This window comes from Vittaforma corneae, assembly GCF_000231115.1.
Source record: "Vittaforma corneae ATCC 50505 unplaced genomic scaffold supercont1.5, whole genome shotgun sequence".
In the NCBI taxonomy this organism is placed as follows: Eukaryota; Fungi; Microsporidia; family Nosematidae; genus Vittaforma; species Vittaforma corneae.
Genome location: NW_006889838.1, coordinates 95,720 through 117,539, shown reverse-complemented (window position 1 = coordinate 117,539; position 21,820 = coordinate 95,720). Strand labels below are relative to the sequence as shown.

General features: G+C 37.1%; 21 protein-coding genes and 1 non-coding gene across 22 annotated transcripts; 6 read left to right on the top strand and 16 right to left on the bottom strand.

Annotated features, from left to right (window-relative positions):
* Nucleotides 1-103: 103 nt before the first annotated feature.
* Nucleotides 104-1,111, top strand: VICG_00823 (uncharacterized protein; the record flags this gene model as incomplete). Its single annotated transcript, XM_007604210.1, has 1 exon — nt 104-1,111. One exon carries the CDS (start codon nt 104-106, stop codon nt 1,109-1,111), a length of 1,008 nt encoding a protein of 335 aa, XP_007604272.1.
* Nucleotides 1,112-1,559: 448 nt separating this feature from the next.
* Nucleotides 1,560-2,039, bottom strand: VICG_00822 (ribosomal protein L13; the record flags this gene model as incomplete). Its single annotated transcript, XM_007604209.1, has 1 exon — nt 1,560-2,039. The coding sequence occupies one exon, from the start codon at nt 2,037-2,039 to the stop codon at nt 1,560-1,562; it is 480 nt and encodes a 159-aa protein (XP_007604271.1).
* On the bottom strand, nt 2,002-2,154 carry VICG_00821 (uncharacterized protein; the record flags this gene model as incomplete). Its single annotated transcript, XM_007604208.1, has 1 exon — nt 2,002-2,154. The coding sequence occupies one exon, from the start codon at nt 2,152-2,154 to the stop codon at nt 2,002-2,004; it is 153 nt and encodes a 50-aa protein (XP_007604270.1).
* An 825-nt stretch (nt 2,155-2,979) lies between these two features.
* On the bottom strand, nt 2,980-3,789 carry VICG_00820 (uncharacterized protein; the record flags this gene model as incomplete). The annotated part of the gene is made up of 1 exon (XM_007604207.1): nt 2,980-3,789. One exon carries the CDS (start codon nt 3,787-3,789, stop codon nt 2,980-2,982), a length of 810 nt encoding a protein of 269 aa, XP_007604269.1.
* A 352-nt stretch (nt 3,790-4,141) lies between these two features.
* Nucleotides 4,142-4,513, top strand: VICG_00819 (uncharacterized protein; the record flags this gene model as incomplete). Its single annotated transcript, XM_007604206.1, has 1 exon — nt 4,142-4,513. One exon carries the CDS (start codon nt 4,142-4,144, stop codon nt 4,511-4,513), a length of 372 nt encoding a protein of 123 aa, XP_007604268.1.
* Nucleotides 4,514-4,770: 257 nt separating this feature from the next.
* Nucleotides 4,771-6,105, bottom strand: VICG_00818 (uncharacterized protein; the record flags this gene model as incomplete). The annotated part of the gene is made up of 1 exon (XM_007604205.1): nt 4,771-6,105. One exon carries the CDS (start codon nt 6,103-6,105, stop codon nt 4,771-4,773), a length of 1,335 nt encoding a protein of 444 aa, XP_007604267.1.
* An 81-nt stretch (nt 6,106-6,186) lies between these two features.
* VICG_00817 (uncharacterized protein) lies at nt 6,187-6,501 on the bottom strand (the record flags this gene model as incomplete). Its single annotated transcript, XM_007604204.1, has 1 exon — nt 6,187-6,501. The coding sequence occupies one exon, from the start codon at nt 6,499-6,501 to the stop codon at nt 6,187-6,189; it is 315 nt and encodes a 104-aa protein (XP_007604266.1).
* A 292-nt stretch (nt 6,502-6,793) lies between these two features.
* VICG_00816 (uncharacterized protein) lies at nt 6,794-7,501 on the bottom strand (the record flags this gene model as incomplete). Its single annotated transcript, XM_007604203.1, has 1 exon — nt 6,794-7,501. The coding sequence occupies one exon, from the start codon at nt 7,499-7,501 to the stop codon at nt 6,794-6,796; it is 708 nt and encodes a 235-aa protein (XP_007604265.1).
* Nucleotides 7,502-7,787: 286 nt separating this feature from the next.
* Nucleotides 7,788-8,363, bottom strand: VICG_00815 (uncharacterized protein; the record flags this gene model as incomplete). Its single annotated transcript, XM_007604202.1, has 1 exon — nt 7,788-8,363. The coding sequence occupies one exon, from the start codon at nt 8,361-8,363 to the stop codon at nt 7,788-7,790; it is 576 nt and encodes a 191-aa protein (XP_007604264.1).
* A 171-nt stretch (nt 8,364-8,534) lies between these two features.
* Nucleotides 8,535-8,981, top strand: VICG_00814 (uncharacterized protein; the record flags this gene model as incomplete). The annotated part of the gene is made up of 1 exon (XM_007604201.1): nt 8,535-8,981. The coding sequence occupies one exon, from the start codon at nt 8,535-8,537 to the stop codon at nt 8,979-8,981; it is 447 nt and encodes a 148-aa protein (XP_007604263.1).
* A 452-nt stretch (nt 8,982-9,433) lies between these two features.
* On the bottom strand, nt 9,434-10,759 carry VICG_00813 (uncharacterized protein; the record flags this gene model as incomplete). Its single annotated transcript, XM_007604200.1, has 1 exon — nt 9,434-10,759. The coding sequence occupies one exon, from the start codon at nt 10,757-10,759 to the stop codon at nt 9,434-9,436; it is 1,326 nt and encodes a 441-aa protein (XP_007604262.1).
* Nucleotides 10,760-10,914: 155 nt separating this feature from the next.
* On the bottom strand, nt 10,915-11,568 carry VICG_00812 (uncharacterized protein; the record flags this gene model as incomplete). Its single annotated transcript, XM_007604199.1, has 1 exon — nt 10,915-11,568. The coding sequence occupies one exon, from the start codon at nt 11,566-11,568 to the stop codon at nt 10,915-10,917; it is 654 nt and encodes a 217-aa protein (XP_007604261.1).
* Nucleotides 11,569-11,718: 150 nt separating this feature from the next.
* Nucleotides 11,719-12,138, bottom strand: VICG_00811 (uncharacterized protein; the record flags this gene model as incomplete). Its single annotated transcript, XM_007604198.1, has 1 exon — nt 11,719-12,138. The coding sequence occupies one exon, from the start codon at nt 12,136-12,138 to the stop codon at nt 11,719-11,721; it is 420 nt and encodes a 139-aa protein (XP_007604260.1).
* A 368-nt stretch (nt 12,139-12,506) lies between these two features.
* On the top strand, nt 12,507-13,535 carry VICG_00810 (uncharacterized protein; the record flags this gene model as incomplete). The annotated part of the gene is made up of 1 exon (XM_007604197.1): nt 12,507-13,535. The coding sequence occupies one exon, from the start codon at nt 12,507-12,509 to the stop codon at nt 13,533-13,535; it is 1,029 nt and encodes a 342-aa protein (XP_007604259.1).
* Nucleotides 13,536-13,674: 139 nt separating this feature from the next.
* On the bottom strand, nt 13,675-13,989 carry VICG_00809 (uncharacterized protein; the record flags this gene model as incomplete). Its single annotated transcript, XM_007604196.1, has 1 exon — nt 13,675-13,989. One exon carries the CDS (start codon nt 13,987-13,989, stop codon nt 13,675-13,677), a length of 315 nt encoding a protein of 104 aa, XP_007604258.1.
* Nucleotides 13,990-14,112: 123 nt separating this feature from the next.
* On the top strand, nt 14,113-15,003 carry VICG_00808 (uncharacterized protein; the record flags this gene model as incomplete). Its single annotated transcript, XM_007604195.1, has 1 exon — nt 14,113-15,003. The coding sequence occupies one exon, from the start codon at nt 14,113-14,115 to the stop codon at nt 15,001-15,003; it is 891 nt and encodes a 296-aa protein (XP_007604257.1).
* Nucleotides 15,004-15,866: 863 nt separating this feature from the next.
* VICG_00807 (uncharacterized protein) lies at nt 15,867-17,012 on the bottom strand (the record flags this gene model as incomplete). Its single annotated transcript, XM_007604194.1, has 1 exon — nt 15,867-17,012. One exon carries the CDS (start codon nt 17,010-17,012, stop codon nt 15,867-15,869), a length of 1,146 nt encoding a protein of 381 aa, XP_007604256.1.
* A 545-nt stretch (nt 17,013-17,557) lies between these two features.
* On the bottom strand, nt 17,558-17,640 carry VICG_02264. Its single transcript has one exon. It is a non-coding gene; the product is annotated as a tRNA-Leu (tRNA).
* A 146-nt stretch (nt 17,641-17,786) lies between these two features.
* On the bottom strand, nt 17,787-18,833 carry VICG_00806 (uncharacterized protein; the record flags this gene model as incomplete). Its single annotated transcript, XM_007604193.1, has 1 exon — nt 17,787-18,833. One exon carries the CDS (start codon nt 18,831-18,833, stop codon nt 17,787-17,789), a length of 1,047 nt encoding a protein of 348 aa, XP_007604255.1.
* A 1,070-nt stretch (nt 18,834-19,903) lies between these two features.
* Nucleotides 19,904-20,464, bottom strand: VICG_00805 (thymidylate kinase; the record flags this gene model as incomplete). The annotated part of the gene is made up of 1 exon (XM_007604192.1): nt 19,904-20,464. The coding sequence occupies one exon, from the start codon at nt 20,462-20,464 to the stop codon at nt 19,904-19,906; it is 561 nt and encodes a 186-aa protein (XP_007604254.1).
* A 132-nt stretch (nt 20,465-20,596) lies between these two features.
* Nucleotides 20,597-20,830, top strand: VICG_00804 (uncharacterized protein; the record flags this gene model as incomplete). The annotated part of the gene is made up of 1 exon (XM_007604191.1): nt 20,597-20,830. The coding sequence occupies one exon, from the start codon at nt 20,597-20,599 to the stop codon at nt 20,828-20,830; it is 234 nt and encodes a 77-aa protein (XP_007604253.1).
* Nucleotides 20,831-20,975: 145 nt separating this feature from the next.
* On the bottom strand, nt 20,976-21,809 carry VICG_00803 (uncharacterized protein; the record flags this gene model as incomplete). The annotated part of the gene is made up of 1 exon (XM_007604190.1): nt 20,976-21,809. One exon carries the CDS (start codon nt 21,807-21,809, stop codon nt 20,976-20,978), a length of 834 nt encoding a protein of 277 aa, XP_007604252.1.
* Nucleotides 21,810-21,820: the final 11 nt, after the last annotated feature.

Below are 21,820 nucleotides of genomic sequence, written 5' to 3'. Positions count from 1 at the left end.
GATACATTATTGTTTACAGCTGATGCACATGCTTCCTTTTAAAATATTTTCCTCAGCATTCCCGCTTTTTTGTTTCATTGTGCTCTTTTTTCAAGGCCTAGCAATGCAGAATGACAGTTTTCAAAGCACACACGAGCTGCTGCATAAAATAGTTTATGCAGAGAAAAAAGTGTCTAAACAGCAAATCAAAAACATCAACATCAGCCTAGTTATTGAAGATTGTGTGGCGGAAACAATAGCCCTCAAGCAAGTGTCTATTATTATTCTAGCACTTTCCAAGATTCTAAATAGAAGATTCAAGGCCTTAGCAGAAGACTGCGGAAATTTTCTTCATCTCCTGGCAACGAAGAAGGCTAATAGAGTACCATCCTCCAGAAATATTACGCTTAATGTTGAGACTACAGGAATATGCATTGATGATGAGATGGTCGATTTAGAGCGAGAAGATGTTATAGAAGCAATTGAGACATCTGCATTTGCTGATAGACTTGAAAGCATTGGGCTTGATATGGATTTTAGAGAGGCACCAAGCATAGAACAAGCAAGAGACAGCACTGTTGTATCTGGGCCGCTGTCTGTTATGGATGAAACAGGCATTACTGTTGCTGTAAAGAGAAGAAGGATGATTGAAGATAGGACAATTGAGATATCCGAGACTATTTTCAAAGGAAATCTAAGAAATGTTTCTGATCTACTAAGAAGAGAGCAAGTTGTACCTGAGAATATATTTGAATCAAGTATTTGGATAGATCCAAGAGTTGAAAAGTTATTTGAAAAGATAGCAGCAGAGAGATCTGTTGTCGAAAGAAGTGCAATCGAAGAACAGAGACACGCATCTGTGGGATTTGAAATGGAAGCACCTGATTTTTCATTTTATCCGGTTGAAGAAGCCAAACCTCAGAAAGAAGAGATACCCAGTGTTATTTTTGATATTTCCACCCTTCCTGACACTTTTGTATTTAATTCCATTGTACAGTACTACAACATAGTCGATAAGGCATCTTCTTTTATATCACTGCTAGTTCATGCTACACACGGCAGAATTACTGCTTCACAAAGTGTGCCTTTTGGAAGCATTGAATGTAGGATAGTAAAACGAGAACTGCAATAAACAGCCACTCATCACACTATAATGTTGTGTTTTAATTTTGGTGTTTTAAGCTCCCTTATGTTCAAATTGATCATCAATACATTGTATATTGCCTTAACATTGGTCTATGCACTTATGGTATTTGTGTTGCTAGGTAAGCTTGAGGAATTAGATCCCTTTGAGCACCTTAATATTGGGCATAGTAAAGTAGAGACGGTCGTTTTGACTACTGTTTCTTTTTGGATCTTCTCCATTCTTCTCTTCTATAGTTATTTTTACTCTTTGGCACTGGCAAAAAAGAAGCATTTGAACAAACAACAGTAAAGTATATACTGAAAGCGCATGTTCTTGGCCATGCTAGTGAATAGTCCTTCTTTCAATTGATGGTGCTTTATGGAATTTGGGCAAAACTTAATTTACTGGCTTGCTAGCCAAACACAAATAAAAGCATATTATCTTAAATGTTTATTTAAGCAAACTCAGCCATTCTTCTTTGAACCTCATTCTTGAAATCTGAACTGGATGTCACCTTTGAAATCTTTTCGGCCTTCTCTTTGGCAAATGCCTTTGCTTGTGCTTCCCTGGCTTGGATGTCCTGCTTTAACTGATCACATAACTCTGCGTACTGCCACCCAAACTGACTTAGCAGCGCTCCAAGGTAGATATACTTCCTGTCAGGATCAGTAGTGAGCTTTCGATGAGCCTTGGGAACCATTGTTCTCTCTACATTCTCAAACTGCTTGGGTATTCCTTCATACACAAAAATTCTGTTGGCAGCCTCGTTGCCTCTGACAGTTCTCCTGCAGGCCATGTTTCTAAAGACCTTTCTAAAGTACTTGGATGGCTCCTTGTAATGAAAGGCACCCCTTGCTGGGTTGACTACATTCCTCTTGTTCAGATAGCTCTTGTACTTAGCCACATGACGATGCATGGGACCCGTGAAGACCATGCTTTCGGAGCAGACAACATGTATAGTGCATCCCTCCAAGTGCCTTCTTTGCTACAAAAGCTGCAAGCTTTCCTACAACATGGTCTGTTCCATCAATTACCAACTCTCTTTGCATGCAGGGTGCAAAAATTTTGCAAAAATTTTGGTAAGAGGTCCAATGGAGACAAAAAGCGAAATGAGAAATATTGTATATTTGAATGCATATGTGTATGCCAATTTGTTTCTGAAAAATAATTGTTGAAGCTATAAAATATAAGGTATTGGAGTGTTGTAAAAACAATAAAGCCTACTACTCGTTACATTTGCGATGCATATAACCTTCGAATACTTTGGAACGATAATATTAAACGACAGCAATATTTTGTATAGCATCAGTGCTTTCATTGTTCACTGACCAGAAATGTCTTGTTTCACCTAAAACCAAAACTTCAAAAGATGGCTATTTATAGGAGGGCAGACAGTTGAAAAAGCTAAAACCACAGCATATCACATTATTGATCGGCCAGATTTATGTCTATTTGTCTGATTCGAATGTGTTTTAAAGCAATACATTGAAGGAGTAAAAGCTGATATTTCTTCCAATGAACAGGAAATGGTTATTTTCAAATATAAACAGAAAAGCTTTATTGAACATTCAAAAGAAACGAGAGGCCGGAGATACTCTTGTATGTGCATCGCTTAGTTGCTTAAGGCTGTATTTTCTATGGTATTAAAATGGAATTGGATTGTGAACACAGAAAAGCAAACAAAATGCCAATCAATCTGCGACAGGTGTAGAAATGGCAATGATGTAGTCCAATACCATTAGAAAGGCGTCAGAGACTTTCAATGAATATCTAATAACTATAGCTTACAACAGAACTTAAACGTATTTTCTGCCAGAAAAAGTCACCACTACTTTCATTTGAAAGTAATAATGTGCCATCATCGTATGCTCTTATTAACGCATCTTCTTCTTTCCAATCAGGAAATTAAACAGTAATCCGATCAGCCTTTGAAACAGAAACGAAGCCATAAAAATAATAAAAAATCCGATATAGGAAAGAATTGTGTTCTTTTCAGGAAGCTTGTAAAAATCAAGCCCGAACACAAACTGATGTGTCATGAAACTGGCGAAAAACTCTGATTTACGATATGTCTTTACAAAAAAGTATGTTCCAGAAAAGGCTAAGATTAGCGATGCAGTCTTGTATTTCGATAAAAGATAGAACTTTGATATGAACGCCATCACAAAGTATGACAGAACAAACTCAAAGACGCTTCTAATAATAAGATTGGTAAACAGGGACGAGCCGATGTGTGCCACAATCGAATAAAGAATCCTGCCGAGTAGTGATCTAAACTTGTTTGTGGGTGAAACATAGGCAATATGCAGGCTCATTGAAATGATTATTGGAATTACAGGAACATAGCTGATAAACGAGTGTACATGCCTGTAAAGTCCATCCCTATCAAAAATACTCCTAAAAGCATCACTGTTGCTGATGGAAGTGTTTTTTTCTGAGGAAAGTGTTGTTTGTATCAACTTTTCAAACTTTATGTTAATTTTATTAAATAGATTGTAAAGAAATAGTATTTGAGATAGGACAATTGAAATATCAAGAGTGTTCACGCCAACCAGGGCAATGTAGATGCAGATTGAGGGAATGTACGACACATGAGCATAGTTGCTATTTAAAATCTCCTGCACACTTTTAAAGAAGCTTTCATTTAATGAGTCCAGACAATATTCTGCCAGAAAGTAAATCATCCTAGAAGGGTAAAACCAAAAACTAGACCTAGGCTGAAGTAAAGATATGTACATTGACGCATAAATGTGAGCTTAACCGAACTGCAATCTGTAAAAGACAGAAAATAAACATTGCAGCTGTGATGTAAATTCCGCCAAATTACACAATCTTGCCGATAGGGCCATTAAAACTTTTATTATCACAGTCTTTTACTGTACTTCCAACCAGGAGAAGGCCCACAAGCAACCCTACATTCTAAGCCGATCCTTAGACATTAGGCTGCAAATCCCAATGCAAGAGCACAAGACTACTTATATTCTCTGCGCCTTTCTTCCCGTACCAAAATTTTTGCAAAAATTTTACAACCTCCCTATGCTTCAAGTTGTCAACAGAGACACATACGCCATAAAGCGATTTCTCTTTCAGAACAAAGGAATAGTTGTTCCATTTAGTAAACTGGGCGTGCATCCCGTGCTCAAGATCGAGATGGCAAAGCTTAACAAATGTCTCAAAACTCTTGTCAGCAAGAAGTATGTTGAGAAGATCGGAAACTGGCAACATGCCTGGTATTTTGTGACTGAAGATGGACAGAAAAAGCTTAAAGAAGAAGTTGAGAAGCCAATTGAGGGAGAAAAGAAGAATTTCACGATATTAAGCATTAAACAGACTGAAACTTACCAGCTTCGTACTATTTTGACTTTTGTACTTTATATTGTTTTTGTGGCATGTTGTTTAAAGATATAATGACATGTTTGTGCGGATCCAAACACAGCACAAAATAGTTTGAATTAAAGCTATAGTTGCTTACAAGATTTTAGAAAGCTTGTTGATAGAGCCAAAAGGAATCCAGCTTTGAAGCTGTGCCCCTACAAGCTTGTCAATTTGGATAAATCTCAATATTCGTGAGAATCAGGTCAGATGTCCAGATACGAGAATCACCTGATGTATTAAAAATGGTATAAAAGGAAACCAAGTATGCTGTAAATGATATTTTAATTTATCTAAGATTGGTGCTGGTAGGCATATTTCCTGTTGTACAATGACATCGCCGACTCTTCAAGCCTAGAAAGGACCTGAAATCCTGTTGAGCTCTCAATTATTGAAGCAGCCTCTACAAAATCTAGAATGTTTAAATAGTAAAATGCTCTACATATTTCAATGAAAGGATCCTGGGATGGCAGACACAGGTAGTTTGCATCAAATTTTTTGAAAAATTCAATAAACTCCTCAAAACAAGGATCTCCAATGAGCTTTTCGTTCAAAATAACACACAATGCATATATTTCCAATCGGAGGTTCAAAAGACCCGTTTCATTGCACTTTAAATAGATATTGAAGGCAAGCTCATACTCACTGTTTTCAACTGCTAATCTTGAAAATTCGGAAAGTGTCAAAACTATTGAAAGGCTTTTTGGTGATCCATCCATGTTCAAAGCTTCAAAGACGTGAGAATTAGAATTGTAGTGCAATAGCGCCTCATTCCAAAGCTTGTTTCTAGTCAAGTAAAGAAGTCTGAAAACAGGATGATCGTTTTCGGGACATTCATTTTGCTTTAGAAATTTAAATTCAAGGGCCCTTCCCTGAATGACATGTCTGTCAATTTGATCGTTATTTTCTTCTAACGAACTTAGAAGGGATGCGTACCTTGCAAGTATCTCAGTGTCGCTAACATCACTCATAAGGGCAACTATCTTTCCAAGATAGACGTCAATTTTGTCACAGACATTCTTTGCATATGCATCGTAAGCGGATAGGTCCATGCTCTTTAATACATCAATCATCCTTCCAACATCCTTCATTCTGGAGTATATTGAAAATAACGCAACACTGGCCTCATTTGTAGAAGCTGGATCTGTGCACTGGTCTAAATATGAGCACAGCTCCTTTTCCTTTTCAGCATCGTCTTCTATCTTTAGAATAGAATCAAGGTCCTTTTCCTTTTTCTTACCAACTATTTTCTTCTCATCTAAAGTTCTAATCTCGTTCTGTGCAGTTTTAATCCCACTTTGAGCAGCAAACTGGGAAAGAAACTCGGAAGCAGCAGAGCTCATTGACTTTGAGGATTTGATGCGTTCCTCGTTGAAAAAATCGCGTAAAAACCGCGGAACTTCGTTATCTTCAAAGTAGGAGACATATTTCTTTATCTCATTCATAAGCTTTCTGAACAGCTTCTCAAAATTCTTTTCTGCATTCTTTACCTCGTCAACTTTCGAAGATAACTCCATCAGCTTCTGTTCCCGCTTTGAAAGCTTCTCGTGTACTTTCTCGATTATCGCAGTTGTTTTCTTTTTCACTTCCTGCTTTTCCTCATCTAGGCTTTGGAAAAATCTAGACATGGGTAAGAGAAAATACAAATGAAAAAGTGTAAATTTGATGTTCAAATGTTTGTATCAGTAGCATTCCTCGTCTTTATCTATCTAGTTGTGTATTCTCAAATTAGAGCGTAATTTGCCTTTGGCTTTCTTTTTTTGGCCGCTTTCTATTTGGCTATGTAGGTTCGAGTTTCCACCAACCTTTGGAAACGCTGGGTTATTCTCAACATTTGGCTGATCTGGCTCCTTCTTATCACTATTATCATCGCTCTTATTTGGATTCTCAGCAGGCTGCTCATTTGGACTTGGCTGGCTAGGATCATCTTTTTGAGGGTTGTCTGTGCCGGTGGATTTCTCAGAGTTATCGTGACCTGAAGGCAAATTCCAAGAGAGAACACTCGAAGCTATTATCAAAATCATGTATGCAAAAGTAATATACAACAGCAGCAGTTTTATAGAAAGGTTCTTCATGTTTGTTTGATATTACTTTGTTTTGGTAGCCCCAAATATGATGCATCATAACACTTGTTTCATAACCGTAAACCAAGCAACGCTAAAAATGAAATTTCAGTACAGTTATGCTTTTAATCAAAAATGGAAACCTAATCCAATTGCATCCCAAGCCCCTTGCCCCTTGTAATGCACATTCAAGTCATTGAAATCACTGTATTATATGCAGCCAAGCATGTTCACAAATTTAAGAGCTGCAGGCTTAATTTTCAAGACTGGGAAACACAAAATTTTCAAGGAAAACCATCGCAGGCCTAAGTTGAGGATTTTCAGCTTCGACAAATATTCTTTTTGCTATTCTTGCTATGGGTTCAAATGAATTTAAAAGAATGTACAGCTGGTTTAGGTCTTTAGCCGTTCTAAATAGCTCAGGATGCATCCTTAAAATCACTATTATGGTATATAGCACTTTTACACAGCTTTTAGATGACACTTCAACACTAGCTTCACTGAGTCTTGGAAGTATTGGCTTTATGTAGTCTTCGTCAATCCTGCTGTCCTTCAGTGCCTTTAAAAGAAACAGCAAATATCCTTCTGAGATACAATTTTCCTTCTGGACTGTTGAGGCGAGCTTCGGATAGAACTCGTCGTACTCAATGTTGAAATGACACTTCAACTCGTGTATAAACATGAGTGTTGAAACTACTAGCGATTTGTTCTCAGTATAACGATCAAGCTCGTCTAGGAAAATCCTGGGGTCTCTGATAAATTCAAATAGATCCTCGATTCTGTCAAAAAGTTCAGCCGTGAGGTTGTTCTGGAAGATTGATTTAAGGATTTGGTCTATGCAAATCTTTCTGGAAGTTGGCTCTTCCACAGATGCTCTCTTGAATCTATCTATGGCTAATTTTATTTTACTTAAGTCTGTGGAGTCCCTTAACTCTTGCAATCTTTGAAAAGCATTTTCCATTGGGGCCACTGAGACCACAAATAAATCAAAATGTAAACGGGGGAAATCAGGATTGTTTAACGCAATTAAATACAGATGGCTCAATTGCACATGCCATCACAGTTCTATTGGTTATCCTCGTCAAATATTATGTCTGGTGATATGCATTATAAACATTACTTGCTCAAAGTTTTGACAGTGCATTGGAATACGATGGGTGTCAGGTGAAGAAAGCATATTATTAACTGCTTGGAATACTATTTATTTAAAGCTACTGATATCGCCAAATTTAATATCGAAGTCTTATCTAAAAGAGGTTGGTATCAGCCATTAGCTTTATACATTTGTTAATACATTCCTCTACAAACGGCTCGCAGTATGGTTCAAAGTTGCAATTAAAAAGAAAAAAATAGCGCTCTTTTCGGCTGGACTCTTCCTTTGCGTAATAGCTCACAGTGTTTGGTTCTTTATTAGTCACTATAACGCACATGTCCTTTCTAAAGCAGCACTTAAGTATCTTCTCTCCAATGAATGCGATATTGATTATCTCGCCCTGCAAGCTGTGAACCCACACTCTACTATACTTATCAACCGAATAGATTCTGTCGTTAATAATCTCAAAATCACATGGATGGGAAAGTACACCAAACAAAAACTTGGGAGTTGTTTCTATCACAAAGCAATCTCCGAATGTGTCTATGAAATAAACAGCATTTCTATACTCGACCATTTTAAAAACAGCCTTTTTGAGTTTTTGAATGAATATGGATTGCTCATCTACTATCTTTACCAGATTCTTTTGCGTATCAACTGCATAGTTCATTGCCTGCACTGGATTATTACTTTCCGAACTACTCTCTCCTTCATTCACTACATCGTCCATCTCGGACAATTGAAAATTTTACAAAAAACTAACAGGTGGAGCAGTGGATATTTGCAAAGCGTTAAAAGTGTCGTATCATTGCCATTTTCGTACTATTTAGAAACCGGTTCGTAGTCCTGTTTCTGTTTGGGTTAAGTATAAAACTCTATGTTTTACCGAAAAGTTTTATCCATGGCCAAAGACTCTGGAAAAAGCTCCTCTTCAGATATGGAAAATAGCAGTTATGCATCAGACGAATCAAGTGCAGAGCTGGACACCTCAGGTACACTAGACAAATCAGAGGAGAGTACCTCTTCGGGAAGCTTAGATTTAGAGATCAAAGACTATAAACCAAAAGCATCGGATATTTCTATTTTACTATCTCAAACACCGTACATTTCTGATCCAATATTGTTTCTGGATAAACTCTACTGTTGTAAGGTTCTTACAAGTGGAGATCTGATTTTAGCAGCCTGCGGGATTGCTAAGTACAACAATATACGTGGGAGCCTGACTAAAAGCTGCAAAAAGTCTCTTAGCCTACTTATTGAAAAAGTAGAAATCTTGAAAATATTGATTTTCTCTTTGCTCCAAGAATTTCAAACATTCCACCACAAGAAGCCTACAGGCTGTACTTAAGTATTTCTGATGTTGATTTTAAACAATGCATTGTTATTTCTAGACTGTGCACGCTCCAAAAGGACGAGGTTGAGGATGTTTCTAGAGCATTTCCTGAATTTTCAAAAACGGACATTAGGCAGTTTCCATACAATCCCGAGGAGGTTTTGTTTTTACATGCAAAGCATAAGCAAAATACTGAAATCTACGGAAATCCAGCAAGAATTTACCTTCTGAGCAAGTCCGAATTTTTAGAATTTCTAAGGCACTTTGAAAAAGAGATTCAAAAATAGTGCGAGGCTTTTCAATTAAACGAATGAGCCCACACCGTTGGCAAATACGAGATACTTTTAAGTTAAACTTTAAGCATGTACTATGAGAATTGGTGCTGCTAGATGAAAGCCAATTTATTTATAGATCTCAATATCACTGCTCTGCTTCGGATCATCCTGTTATTTAATTAAATACAACGTCTATTTCCAGTAGAATATTATTACTATAACCACTAATGTATAAAGCAAAACAGTAAGGATTATAGACGTCTCTGATTCAATGCCAAGGGGAGCCTTGCCCTTCAATCTGCTTCTAACAATGTCTATAAAGGTATGCTTCCGCCTCTCTTCGGCATACTCAATGGCTTCTTTTTTGCTTTTCAGTATCTGGTTTTCCTTATACTTTGTATAATCTTTAATTTTGAATATTTTCGTGTTTCTATTCACAAAGGCATTGATTTGATCTCTTGAAAATTCATCAAACAGCCTCTTTTCATTTTCGCACGTTTGACAGGTGGTAGTTTCCATTATCGAACCAGCCCCATGATGAGTAGCACCAAGTGAATGACCAACCTCGTGTGCAATCTTTTTGGCAATGAAATAGTTTGAATCAGATGCAGATGCAAATACAACTGAATATGAACTATCAAGTCTTGTGCTTCCACCAAAGAATGTCATTCCGTGAATGATCTTATTTCCTGTATCGTTTACCCCATAGCTATTCTGTGATATTAGCATTACCAAGTCACTTTTTGACAATGCAGTTTGCAAATTAAAAGGCGAAAATCTGATTGGTTCGATGTTTTCTTTAAATGCCAACAAAGGCCCGTTTTCGTTGTTTATAAAATCTATCTTATCTTTAATATTCAGTATTCCTACCAATCTAGGTTCTATGGACAGCTCACTTTCACTAAATATGCTCTTGACATTGTTAAATATATCAATTGTGTTGCCATTGACCAATGCCCCGTGTTCTTCGACTCTTTTTGAGTCGTTGAATATAAAAATGTCGATTTTGTTTAAAGATTCATTTTTCAAATCAAAATTCGCCTGATTCAAGCCAACCTCTGAGAGTTCTCCATCAAGAGGTGTCGGCTCGTAGCTGCTAAAGTGAAAGGAGCTGCCCAGAAACGTTTTTGGCCTAATTATCGCAGTGCTTTTCTGGCCATCAATCTTAATTTTGTAGGACTTGTCGCGATATAGAAACTCTAGTTCATTGCTACATGAATTGTAGAAGCCTAATGCCTTGCTGAATATTCCAGTGATTTTGTAATGGCAAGGATCCTGAAACATGCTTATGGCTGAGGAATACGGATGGTTTGATGCATTTAGAAATATTTTAGATCCATTATTCGTAATTACGATTATAAAGTTTGTATTGTTTTCAGGCTTTACGATTTCATTTCCATTTTCATTGATAAATTTTACTTCCAACAGAGTAAAAGCATGTATAAAGTAGATTAAAAGTGAACAGTACATGCCTTGTTTGTTTGTCATTAGTTTGTAAATGCTCCAAACTACAAACATTTGAAAACATTTAAAACAATAAAAATAGTGGACAGAAGTACTGTCTGAGATATAGTCGAAGAGCTGTAGGCTGATGAAATACAAGGGCTTCAACTAAATAGCACCACTGCTTCTATTCAACAGTAAATAGAAGGCCATCCAACCACATAGCACAGTCATCTTTTAATAACGGGTAGGTTAAACAGAATATCAACAAAGCCGTCCAATCCAATATCTGGGTCTTTAAGCTCCATTTCTACTTCAAATACTTTCGAATCGCCATTTTCCATCCCCTTTGAGGCCTTGGTAAAATCAAATGAAAATGGACCTGACTGGCACGACACTCTTTCTCTTGTTCGTGTAAATGGATTTTTTGCATTGAAAAAGTCCCTTGCTTCAGCCTTGGTTTCCTTACTCACTGAAATTCTAATGTCATACTTGAACTCCGGTAAATAAATGTCAAAAGATGACAGCCGCACTTTCTTTTCATATACTGTGCCTTCGGGGGATTCAATTCGTCTGATTTTATTGCATATTGTCACTTTATCGCAAATATTGTTGGTTCGCTGTCCCTCCATAATTGTGTTTTTAATTTGTGCGAAGTCCTGCTTGTCAACTCCATTTTCAAAACAAAGCTCGTTGGGCAGCCTTGAGAAGACAATGGGATGCTCTACTTGGTAGTTTATTCTCTTTTTGGTTATCAGGTTGGTAATTCTACCCAATCTTGCCTCAATTTCAATCTCCTTGAAGCTGGGCAGCTTGAGATGCTTGTAGATCAACTTTTTGAAAAATTCATGCTTTGTACAGAACAGAACATTTGGGAGTGCCATGCTTTGGGGCTGTCCTATTCAAAATATATCAATAAAGCTGAGTTTTAAATATGACTTGCAACATCAATAACATTAGTTAGCACAGTCCACCTTACCTGTAAAAGTATATTCAATACAATATCCAATATCGTACAAACTATAATCAAGAATTTATTCCTGAACTGACTCCATAAGCCTGGCCATTGCATTGGTAACATGAATACCCAAAATTTTGGCTTCATTCACAATCTCAATTCTAGTTCTGGCACCAACAGTAGACGCAATAGTCGCGCAATACCTTCTATTGACTGATGTCAACGCCTTCAAATCCTTAACATTATGGACCAAAACCTCCCTGAGGCCACATGGAAGAATGTCTTTGAGTATGGCCTGAGTCCTGAATCTCTTGCTTGGCATTTCCGGAAGGCCTCTATGCTTTTTTCTGACTCTATTATCAAGACCGCGGGGATGTCGCCAGGATGTTCTAAGCCTCAAATATCTATCGGAATGATATCTCTTGAACTCTTTCTTTTTGCCTTTCTCCTGCTTCAGAAGTAGGAGTGGATTGGGCTTTGTGAAAGACTCTTCCATTGAGGGATAAGTTTTTTGTAAAAATTTTCAGTTTCAACTGAAGAAGAAAGTATATGATAGAAATTAAAGAAATATGTGGAGATGTTCCGTGCTCTATCCTCCCAATGCTGTGCAGATATTCAAACTGAGTGTTACAACTTCAAGTGTTACAACTTCAAATAAGCTGTCCATAGTGCCTATCCGTATTTTGATGTGAGATCGGTAAAAATTCTTTAACATTAAAAAACAAATTAATAGACGAGTTTTAGAAACCAGACAGATTGATTGGCAGGTATCGCAAACAACCGATCAATTTTAATACAAACTAACCGCCTTTTGTTTTGGCCACTCCTTTAATTTTATTTGTGAAAAATTTTTATAAAGTTCCCATGAATGCAGAGAAGTCAACTATATTTCCAACAATTTCTCTGCAACAGGCTGGAGTGGAGCACAGGCCAGAAGCAGCGCATCAGCAGGAAATAGAGCAACCAACCTCCGAGGATACACAGAGATATCAACATTTGAAGCCAATGGGGTCCATTCTTCTTGAGTCGCCATCATGCTCTGAGCTCAGAGTCAGTTTTGACTTCGAGCCGAAGATTAAGGAAATCATGCCGTTTAATCCCATTTTTAGCTCCTCTAAGAAACGTAGTTATCTGAAGCAAGGCGATGCAAAACACAATCCAAAAAATAATACAAGCACGCATATTGAAAAGAGAGTTTTGAAATTTGAAATAAAAGATAAAAGCTTAATTCTCGACAGAAGAATGACCAAAATGGTAAAACAAAAGGCAAAAAAGTATTCGGCTTTGATTCCCTCTTCAAATACCATTGTGCTGAAATATAAAAGAAAGGAGGACATGGAAGTAGACTTGAGATCTCTGGGATTAACACCAAAAACATACATTGAAAACAAGCTAATCGTTCACAATTTATCTTTTAAAGAGACTGAGGAAAGTGTAAGTCGGTTCTTTGGTCAATTTGCAGAAGTGGAGAAGGTCGTTCTTGAGAAGAACTCAAAGGGTCTGTGTGTTGGAAAAGGCGTTGTAACCTTTTCAACGGCATTTTATTCGGGACAGGAGAAAAAGCTGTATGATCTACGAATGAATGGCAGACTCCTCAGAATAGAACGAATCAAAAAGCAGGTACTAAATAGAACTAGACTCTTCATTTCACACATCAAAAAGAACCTTAAAATTGCAGATCTTAGATCAATTCTAAAAAAGGAAGGATTTGTGCCAAAGTCCGTGAAAATAGATTTGAACGATAACAGAAATAAAGGATATGGATTTGTGGAGTTTCAGACACCTGAACAGGCTGAAAGTTTTGTGAAAAGCTATTCGAAGCTTAAAGAGCTGCTTGGGCCTGGCAGTTTTGTTGAGTATTCACAAGAAAAACAAGATAAAAGCAGAAAATAAACAGATTTTTATTATTAGCATTGCCTATTTGTTTTTAATTCTGCTGAATATCTTAAACTGTGCATGCTCGGCATAAAAATTCCTAAATTGGCGAATATACAGCAAACTTGTCTTTTCTAGAGTCTGTTCTGGGTTTGGCTTACACTAAAGCTTCATTTTTGTATTTGTCAATTACGCTTTTGCATTTTTCATAGCTGTCATAAACTTTATCTTCTGTCTTTTCAATAACCACAACAACAGTTTCATTTTCATGAAATACCCCGAAAATGAATGGCGGTGCTTTGACCAACCTTAAATGCTCAGTAAATAGCCTCTGTCCGATATCTTCAAGTCCTCTAATCAAATTAAAAAGCAGTTGAGGAGGCTCCTTATTGGAGAAAACCATTTGCTCTCCTCTAAAAATGCAAAGCATCCCCTCCAAAGATACATTGCTGCCTAGAGATGGGTCTCTCATTGGAAGGGCACATGGGAAGAATTCTTTTAAATACATGCACATATGTATCCAACCAAGTGCCCTATGTCATTTTCTGCACACAGCGTCCTTGTCTCTGACAAAATAGCCCCAGGCTAAGCTTCAATGAGCATCCAAAGCAATGTTGAGCAAGCTATAAGATGCTTTACGAACTGCAAAAAGATATACCTGAGAGAAAGGGAAATCCAAGGAATAAGCGACTTCTTGCTGTCGGATGATTCAATCTTCCATATCACAGGGAATCCTGGAACTGGAAAGACAGCTACCGTCCGAGATGTCCTCCAAAACAAGAAATTTGAATATGTGAATTACTTCTCAGAACCAGAGCTGAGAAGTATTTTAGAAAGGAGCAAGACAGAAATAATTGTGATAGATGAGTTTGACAGATATCTTGAAGAGAAGAGACAAGAATGTTTGCGACTATTGGTTTCTCTGAAAAATAAGAATAAGAAAATAATAACAATCAGCAATAATCTAAAGATGGGAAATATGAGGTTCAAGCCTTACACGGCCGATGAGCTAAAGGGAATTATTAAAATGAAGATGGAGAATGAACTTGGCAGGCACATAATGGATGAAGAGTGCATAGCATTTTTAGCAAAGAAGCATGAAAAGGCAGGTGATCTGCGAGGACTATTTAAAACAATTTTGAATGCAATATCCAAAAAAGAGATTGAAAGTACTGAAGAGAGCAGTAGCAAAGAAAACGCTAAAAATAGCATGTATATTAAAGATGGGAGAAAACCAGGTAAAGAGAGTGATAATAGCACACAAAACAAAGACGTGGCTACAAATTGCTATATTCTTAGCGTCAAAGACTTCATTGAGAGTGAAAGACAGGGTGAAAAGAGCATCCATCACCAAATCATAAGTAAAGTCAAAGAGAATGAATCGAGTAAGGCCAGAGCATACAAAAAATACTTAGCCGAGTGTGATCAGCTGTCAATTCCATCCGTTACAAAATCTGACTTCAGCATGATTTTTGACATGAATTGAAGACTGTCCATCTAGTATGTCAGATATCATGCTACAAGTATAAAATGAACAACAAATAAATGAGATAGAATTTCAGATCATTAATGCACTATTTATAGTATTTGCTTTTACCTATCAAATTTAGACATTTGCTTTTCATGTCGAAATTTGACAGCTTCATAGTGTTGCTCTCTACGTAGTTCCATGTGTATTATGCTTTCACCACCTCAACCCACTCATATGGAGTTTTCTCGAAAGACAAAGCCCAAATGAGTTCTTAGAACTGTTTCCTCAATCAGTTTACAGCTTTTTCTAATATTCAGTCGTGAGTCTCCAAAGAGACTCTCTTAAGTCCTTGTGCTATTGATCCTGTAAAGTAACGATCTTCCAGACTATTCTTGGCCTAAACACAATGCCTTTCTATGTCCTGCAAACCACGATTCTCATGTAAAGTATGACTCGCACAGAGCTGAAATACACACAAGTCTTGCACTGCTTGCTAAAAGCCAAACAAGAATTCAAAGGTACAGCCAAAAGTTCAGAACACATGCATAGCCTTACTATTTCCAAAATGAATGTATAAGGTTGCAGTCCATAGTTTTCAGGCATATTCTCCGATGTAGACCTTTTGAATGGCAGACACTTTTGGCATGGGCTTTATTTCCAGAATATACTCTAGCGCTCGTGAATAAGCCCTTTTGCTAAAACAACCGAATTGTAAGTAACCTACACGCAGATCTACTTCTTTTTCCTAAATGGAGAATCACACCGACTTATAAACACTGTCCTGTTGATTATTCTGTTTTCTATTTCACTTTTCAACGCTGCTCTATACTCTTTGTCTTCAAAAATGAATACACCATAGATCTGTTCAAATCTGTCGATCATCTCAAAAAGTACTCCTCCATTTTTAAAAGACTGGGATATGCACTGTTTCTGAACTTCTCCTCACTGTTTAACTGAAACGAGGATTTGAACAGTCTTCTAGGATCTGATGCTATCTTTTCAAATTCTGTCATTTTTTCCAGAAGCTCTCTTCTCTTCTGTATCTTATCTGCTATTTCAACGTACAACTCTTTCATAGTGCATAGTCTTTCCACCTCATTTCTCATCTCAACTAGCGATTCTTCTGTCCTAGGATAGTCTGGGGTTTTTCTGCCAATAAACATGTTGATCTCTTTGATTTCCGCCAAAGTTCTTCCAAAAATCTCATCAAACAACCTTCTCTGTTCATTTTTCAGATACTCATTATATTCTGTCATTTCTTTTAGTACACTGTCACTCAAACTATGCTCAAAACTACGAGGCTTAATATTTAATATCGACTCTCTCTTTTTTATGTCCTCAACTAAGCATTCAAATTGCTTCGTCTTTGCTTCATACTCCTTCGTTACCTTGTCTAACATTCTCTTAAGATCACAGATCCTTTCTTCATAGCTAAGCTCTATCTTTTTTGACAGCTTACAGCTGACTAGTATTATTTCATCGTAGAAATGTTGCCTTTTTGACTCAAGATCATTCATTTTTTCTAAAAGTAAGGACTTTAGATTCTGTAGTGACTCCAATCTTTTCAAGGAAATTTCAGGCAACGCCTCAGTGTTGTATTCTCTATCCATGCTGTCGACATCGACTGTGTGATTTATATCGTCTAAATCTTGCTTGATTGCCTCAATTTCTTGCTGCAATATTTCAATCTTAGACCTTATAGTGCTCCTAACTATTGATATTTTCTCATGCTCGTTCCTAAGAAATTCCCTTTTCAATGCGGAGTTGTGCATTTTTGGCACAATTGGCGCACTCAAATCAAGCTGTTGACAGTACAGCAATATTTCTGAGTGTAGTTTTTCGTTTTCTCTGTCAATCTCTTCTTTCTCATGCTCGGCCCTGGAAACTAGTGTAGAAAGTATGTCTGCCAGTTCTATAGAGTAATTTGTATTAAAACTGAACGGATCGTCTGTGAGGCTTGCTATTGGCGATATTTCTATAAGAATGTCGTACAGCTCTTCTAGCTTTTGTTTAATTGTATTCATTCGTGGGGTCAGTCAAAAAGATGAAAGTTTCAGATAGAGCCTGAAAAGCAAGATACAAAGAGCGGACGCTTTTTCTTTATTAGGAATTAGTCTCTGTAAATGAGAGTTTTGAAACTTCATTGTGAAGAAGATATTAGCAGTCTGATCTAAGAAGCCCTAACCGCTTTACCTGTGCAGAATACCGTTGAAGACAGATATGCATTTAATGTGATAGTGGCATTTGAAGCATCGATACCATCTCAAAAATCCCAGGCTCAAGAAGAGATAATGCTGAAAAGAGCAGCATTTTACATAATAGTTTTAGCATTGAGATAGTTGCGTAAATTTACTGATGCTGTCAATAATTTAAATAGACTTACACTCACTCTTTAGATTATACAAGACCTTAAACCCGGTATGGTGCTTTCTTACTTATTCGACCATCTTTCATAAAGAGCTGTCTAACACTAGAAGCTTATATTCTATAAATTCACTTTAGAGCTATTTGCTCCAATGTCACAACTCAAAACTTGATCTTTATGAACAAATGCAGCATTTCAAAACATTACCACCAGTGGGATTCGAACCCACGCGTTTTACAAACAACAGATCTTAAGTCTGCCGCCTTAGACCGCTCGGCCATAGTGGTTAACTGTTACTCTATTTAATTTTATCGTTACCGATTAGTTTGGCTAGCTTCTAAAAATACAGTAATAACTACAACTGTTGAAATCAAAATATTCTCCAGAAACAATCTTATACTATATAAAACAGGATATTTCATACATTTTTTATTTACCTCAATCCAATACTATCTCTTTTGTATTCTTTTGCCGGTGGCTCTGCTATTTTCCAGAACTTCAACGACTCGTCAGCCCCAAGACTCACAAGTGTGCATTGATCATTGGAAAGTGCCATGTGTAGCACCCTACTTTCATGCATACCAAACTGTGATATCAGCTTCATATCACTAGCTCTCCACAGCTTTAGATCATTTTCCTGAAACCCATGTCCAGTAATGATTTCCTTGTATTTACTACAGTAAATGAGCGAACAAACCTGGCTATTCATCTCAACAGACCTAATAGTCTTGCCTGCATCCACATCCCAGAACTTGATGCTCTTATCCTTTGTTCCTCCTCCAGTGGCCAGAACATTTACCCTCCATGGACACCAATCAAGTGCCTTAACAGCTGATTCATGCCCCTTTAATACCCTAGAAATAGGTGACCCACTTTTCCATATCCTCACCGTATTATCATTTGATCCACTAGCTAAATACTCATTATTGGGACTCCACTTTAGTCCGCATACCTCCTGCGTATGTCCACTTAAATATGAAGGTATGCTTGATCTAAGATCCAAGTTGCTGATTTTTCCAGTCTTTTCTCCACTACTCATAATCTTATCGCTGAATGCAATAGAGCACACTCTGGTACTATGTGGTATCCGTCTATCTACTATCTGTCCTTTTTCAAAATCATACAGATGTATCTGGCCCTTGGAATCTCCTATTGCTAAAACATTATTGAATCCTTTTAGAGATGAGATATAAGAGCTTGGGCTACTGTACACTTCCATAACCTCCTTTGAATTTACGTCATAGCAGTATACGGTGTCCCCAAGGGCAATTGCTATTCTATTACCTGTCCAATCGAGAAGATTCAAATAGTAATCGTCTATGAGTCCAGGAGCATCTAGTATTTTGAATGGACATGTATCAACTATTCGCTCCTCTATTCTTTTTGATCTTTCTTTAATGGTGGGCAGTGCGAATATGAATGAATTCCTAAATCCATCATTTTTTTCGATCCCGCCAATGTCCAGATGGTCAAATGCCATAGGGTAGAATGAGCTAAATTTGTTTAAGCAAAAATTTTTAGGCAATGTTTATATTTTCCAAATAAACAGCCAGGGAGAGAAGCTGTGTGGGGTTATATTGTTTTATATGATGCTTTTGGCGTGTCTACTTCTTTATAGCAGCCCTAACACAAATGTAAAGCTATCTCTTCAACCTGTGAATAAAATACCTATCAATCAAGTGCCTTTTGCACGACATATTAGAATGGAAATATTAAAAAATTTACTGCTTTGGAATAGCTTTACTAATACAAATGCAAATCAAAAGTTCTACAGCTATTGTAACTGACGAAACATAGCATATTGGCAGTACTATTTGTATTTTCAAGTTGGCAACAGCGTAACCTTGTGCTATGCCATTTTAACACGAAGGAAAGTGCGCATAAATGTCAAATTTCGCAAGTTTACAACTGTTAATAACTTGTCTGATCGTAACAGTTATTTAATTTTTAATGTTCATTAATACTACACTTTTGCTTGTACAACGAATACACTAAACCACGGGCAGACTTTCTGCATTGCTATTTACTGTATAAAGCTATGAAGACCAGCTGGATCGCGCATTCTTTGTTCATGTTTACCCATCCCAGAATATGTATTTCTTCCCAACAGAAGATAAGGAAAACTACAATCCAGACTCAAAGGCATACTCACCGGCAAGACTGATAAACCAGAAGAGATACAAAGTTCTAAAAGCGCTAACCATGAATAGCATGTCTAAGAAGCACGAAGACCTGCCTCTGAAGGAGAAAACAAATCTACAGGAAAAAAGCAAAATACAGGAATCACAGCCGGAAGCAGCAAAACCACAAATGAAGCCCTTGAAATTTGAAGATGAAAGTAGAAAGACATACGGGCTTTAAAGTATTTATTAAAATGTAACTGAGACCAAGCCATTCCAAAGCACCATGCTAATGCAGAACATGGCAACTTAAAATGGAAAACAATATGTTAATTTAAAAAGTTGCTTTAACCTCTTCAAATCATTAAGGCAAGTAAATTCTTTTACTAAAAATAGTCAGACTGTCTTAATATTCACTATTAAGTACTCTTTATGGCTTTAAACATTCCAGTATTGCTTCAACTATCTTCTCGGGTTCTTGCAGTCCGTTAATCTCATAAACACCTTCTTCTTCCACCTTGCTTTTATAAATTTCATAGACCTTCCTTTGAAATTCAATTTTGTCATGAACTTCATTCCCAAAACACGTTCTCTTGGAGGTTTCTTCTACTGGCACATCAAGAAAGAATGTAAAGTCAGGTTGAGGTAAGAGTTTGTCTGTACTTTTGCACCACTCAAAGTCCAGGCCTTTTGCTGTTGAATACACCGCTCCACTCAGCCAGTACCTGTCACAGATGACATGGGTCGATTTAAGCAAGTCTCTGATTCTTGTTTCCTCCTCGTATCTGTTGGCAGAGTAAAGAAGATGGATAGTGTGGTCTGAAAATTTAATTTGCTTCTTCAGAAACTTGTCCAAAAGTTTACCTGTCTCGGTGGCTCTATTTGGAAATCTGATAATAGTGCATGGCTGTAGTCGTTGCTGAAGCATCGAGGAAACTGTGGTTTTACCACTGCGATCCAAGCCCTCAAGAACGATTAGTTTAAAGCTCATGGGTGAAAAAGTGTTTTAATACAAAAGGTAATTCTTTAGCCGGGACGAATAAATCTGGTGTTTGTCTTTATTATTAATAACGTTTATTTCACTCAGCTTTTCCTCACTATCTAGAGATACCACTCACCAAGGATGGATACTGTGGAAGTTCTGCACAGCTATTTGATGGACTATCTCAGTCTGCTGCTGACTAAAGTCCACTCCATGGCCAGGATAAAAGGGAAAACCAAAACAGAAGATCTGATGTACTTTTTGAAGAGGGACAGGAAGAAGTATTCGAGAATAAAGAACCTGCTGCTTATAAACGAAGAGGTAAAAGCGCACGAAGGATTTTTGAGTGTAAAGATTATGAAAAGGAATGAGTGAGGTGGAATGACTAAAGTAAATACACGAATGAAAGTCAAATTGCGACGATGGCAGTCAATGTTAATTAAACATGCTTGTTTACACTTTTCCAGTATTAGTACAACTTTGATACACGTCAAGTGAATTAATTAAATCAAAAATTTACTTATAAAACGTAAGATGTAAGACGTCTTTCTATTTTTCTAGAGCTACTACCTGTGTTCTGTTCTTGTTTTGATCCAAGCTTAGATGTAAAAAGAAGGCTGGTAACTGCAACTATTTTACGTATTACGTAATCAATAACATTTTCTACAAAATCACCAACTTTCTTTAGAAATTCAACAACCATGAATAAGAGGTAAATGATGAACGGTAAGACACAGAGTAAGAATATTTGCATTGCAAGCATTATTATAATAACAACCATTCCTTCATCACTAACTTTGTCCGAAAACGATGAGAAAATATCATAAAACTGCCAATTAGTTACAATACAAAAGATCAGAACGAACCACTTAAACAGAACTGTAAGTCTTCTTGTCTCTTTCTTTCTTTCGAAAAGAAGCAGGTCTTGTAAAAATCCCAGCATCAGCAATTCAACAAACAAAACCCCAGTTCCATACAGGTATAAAATGTTGTAGTATATTGGTAGACTACCAGCGGGTGAAACATCTCCAATGATACTTGACATTACACCGCATGTGAATACATAGAATACAATTTTGAAGAACAAAAGACAGTATCCTGTAATAAAGAAGGGTTTGTACTTATGATAATTCTTATGATTGATCAGTAAATAAGCCAGTAGAACCACGGTGCATAAAACACCAAGATACAGATACAATCCAGTGTCTGTACTGAAAAACGTGTATATTTTTACCATTAACGGACCGAAGGGCACACTTTGTAACACTGTCAGTACATTTTTCGTTGTAAGCGCGTTTTTAGTGCCAGTACGTGTATTATATAAATCATCCAACTTATTCATAGTATTATTCATTTTGTAGGGGT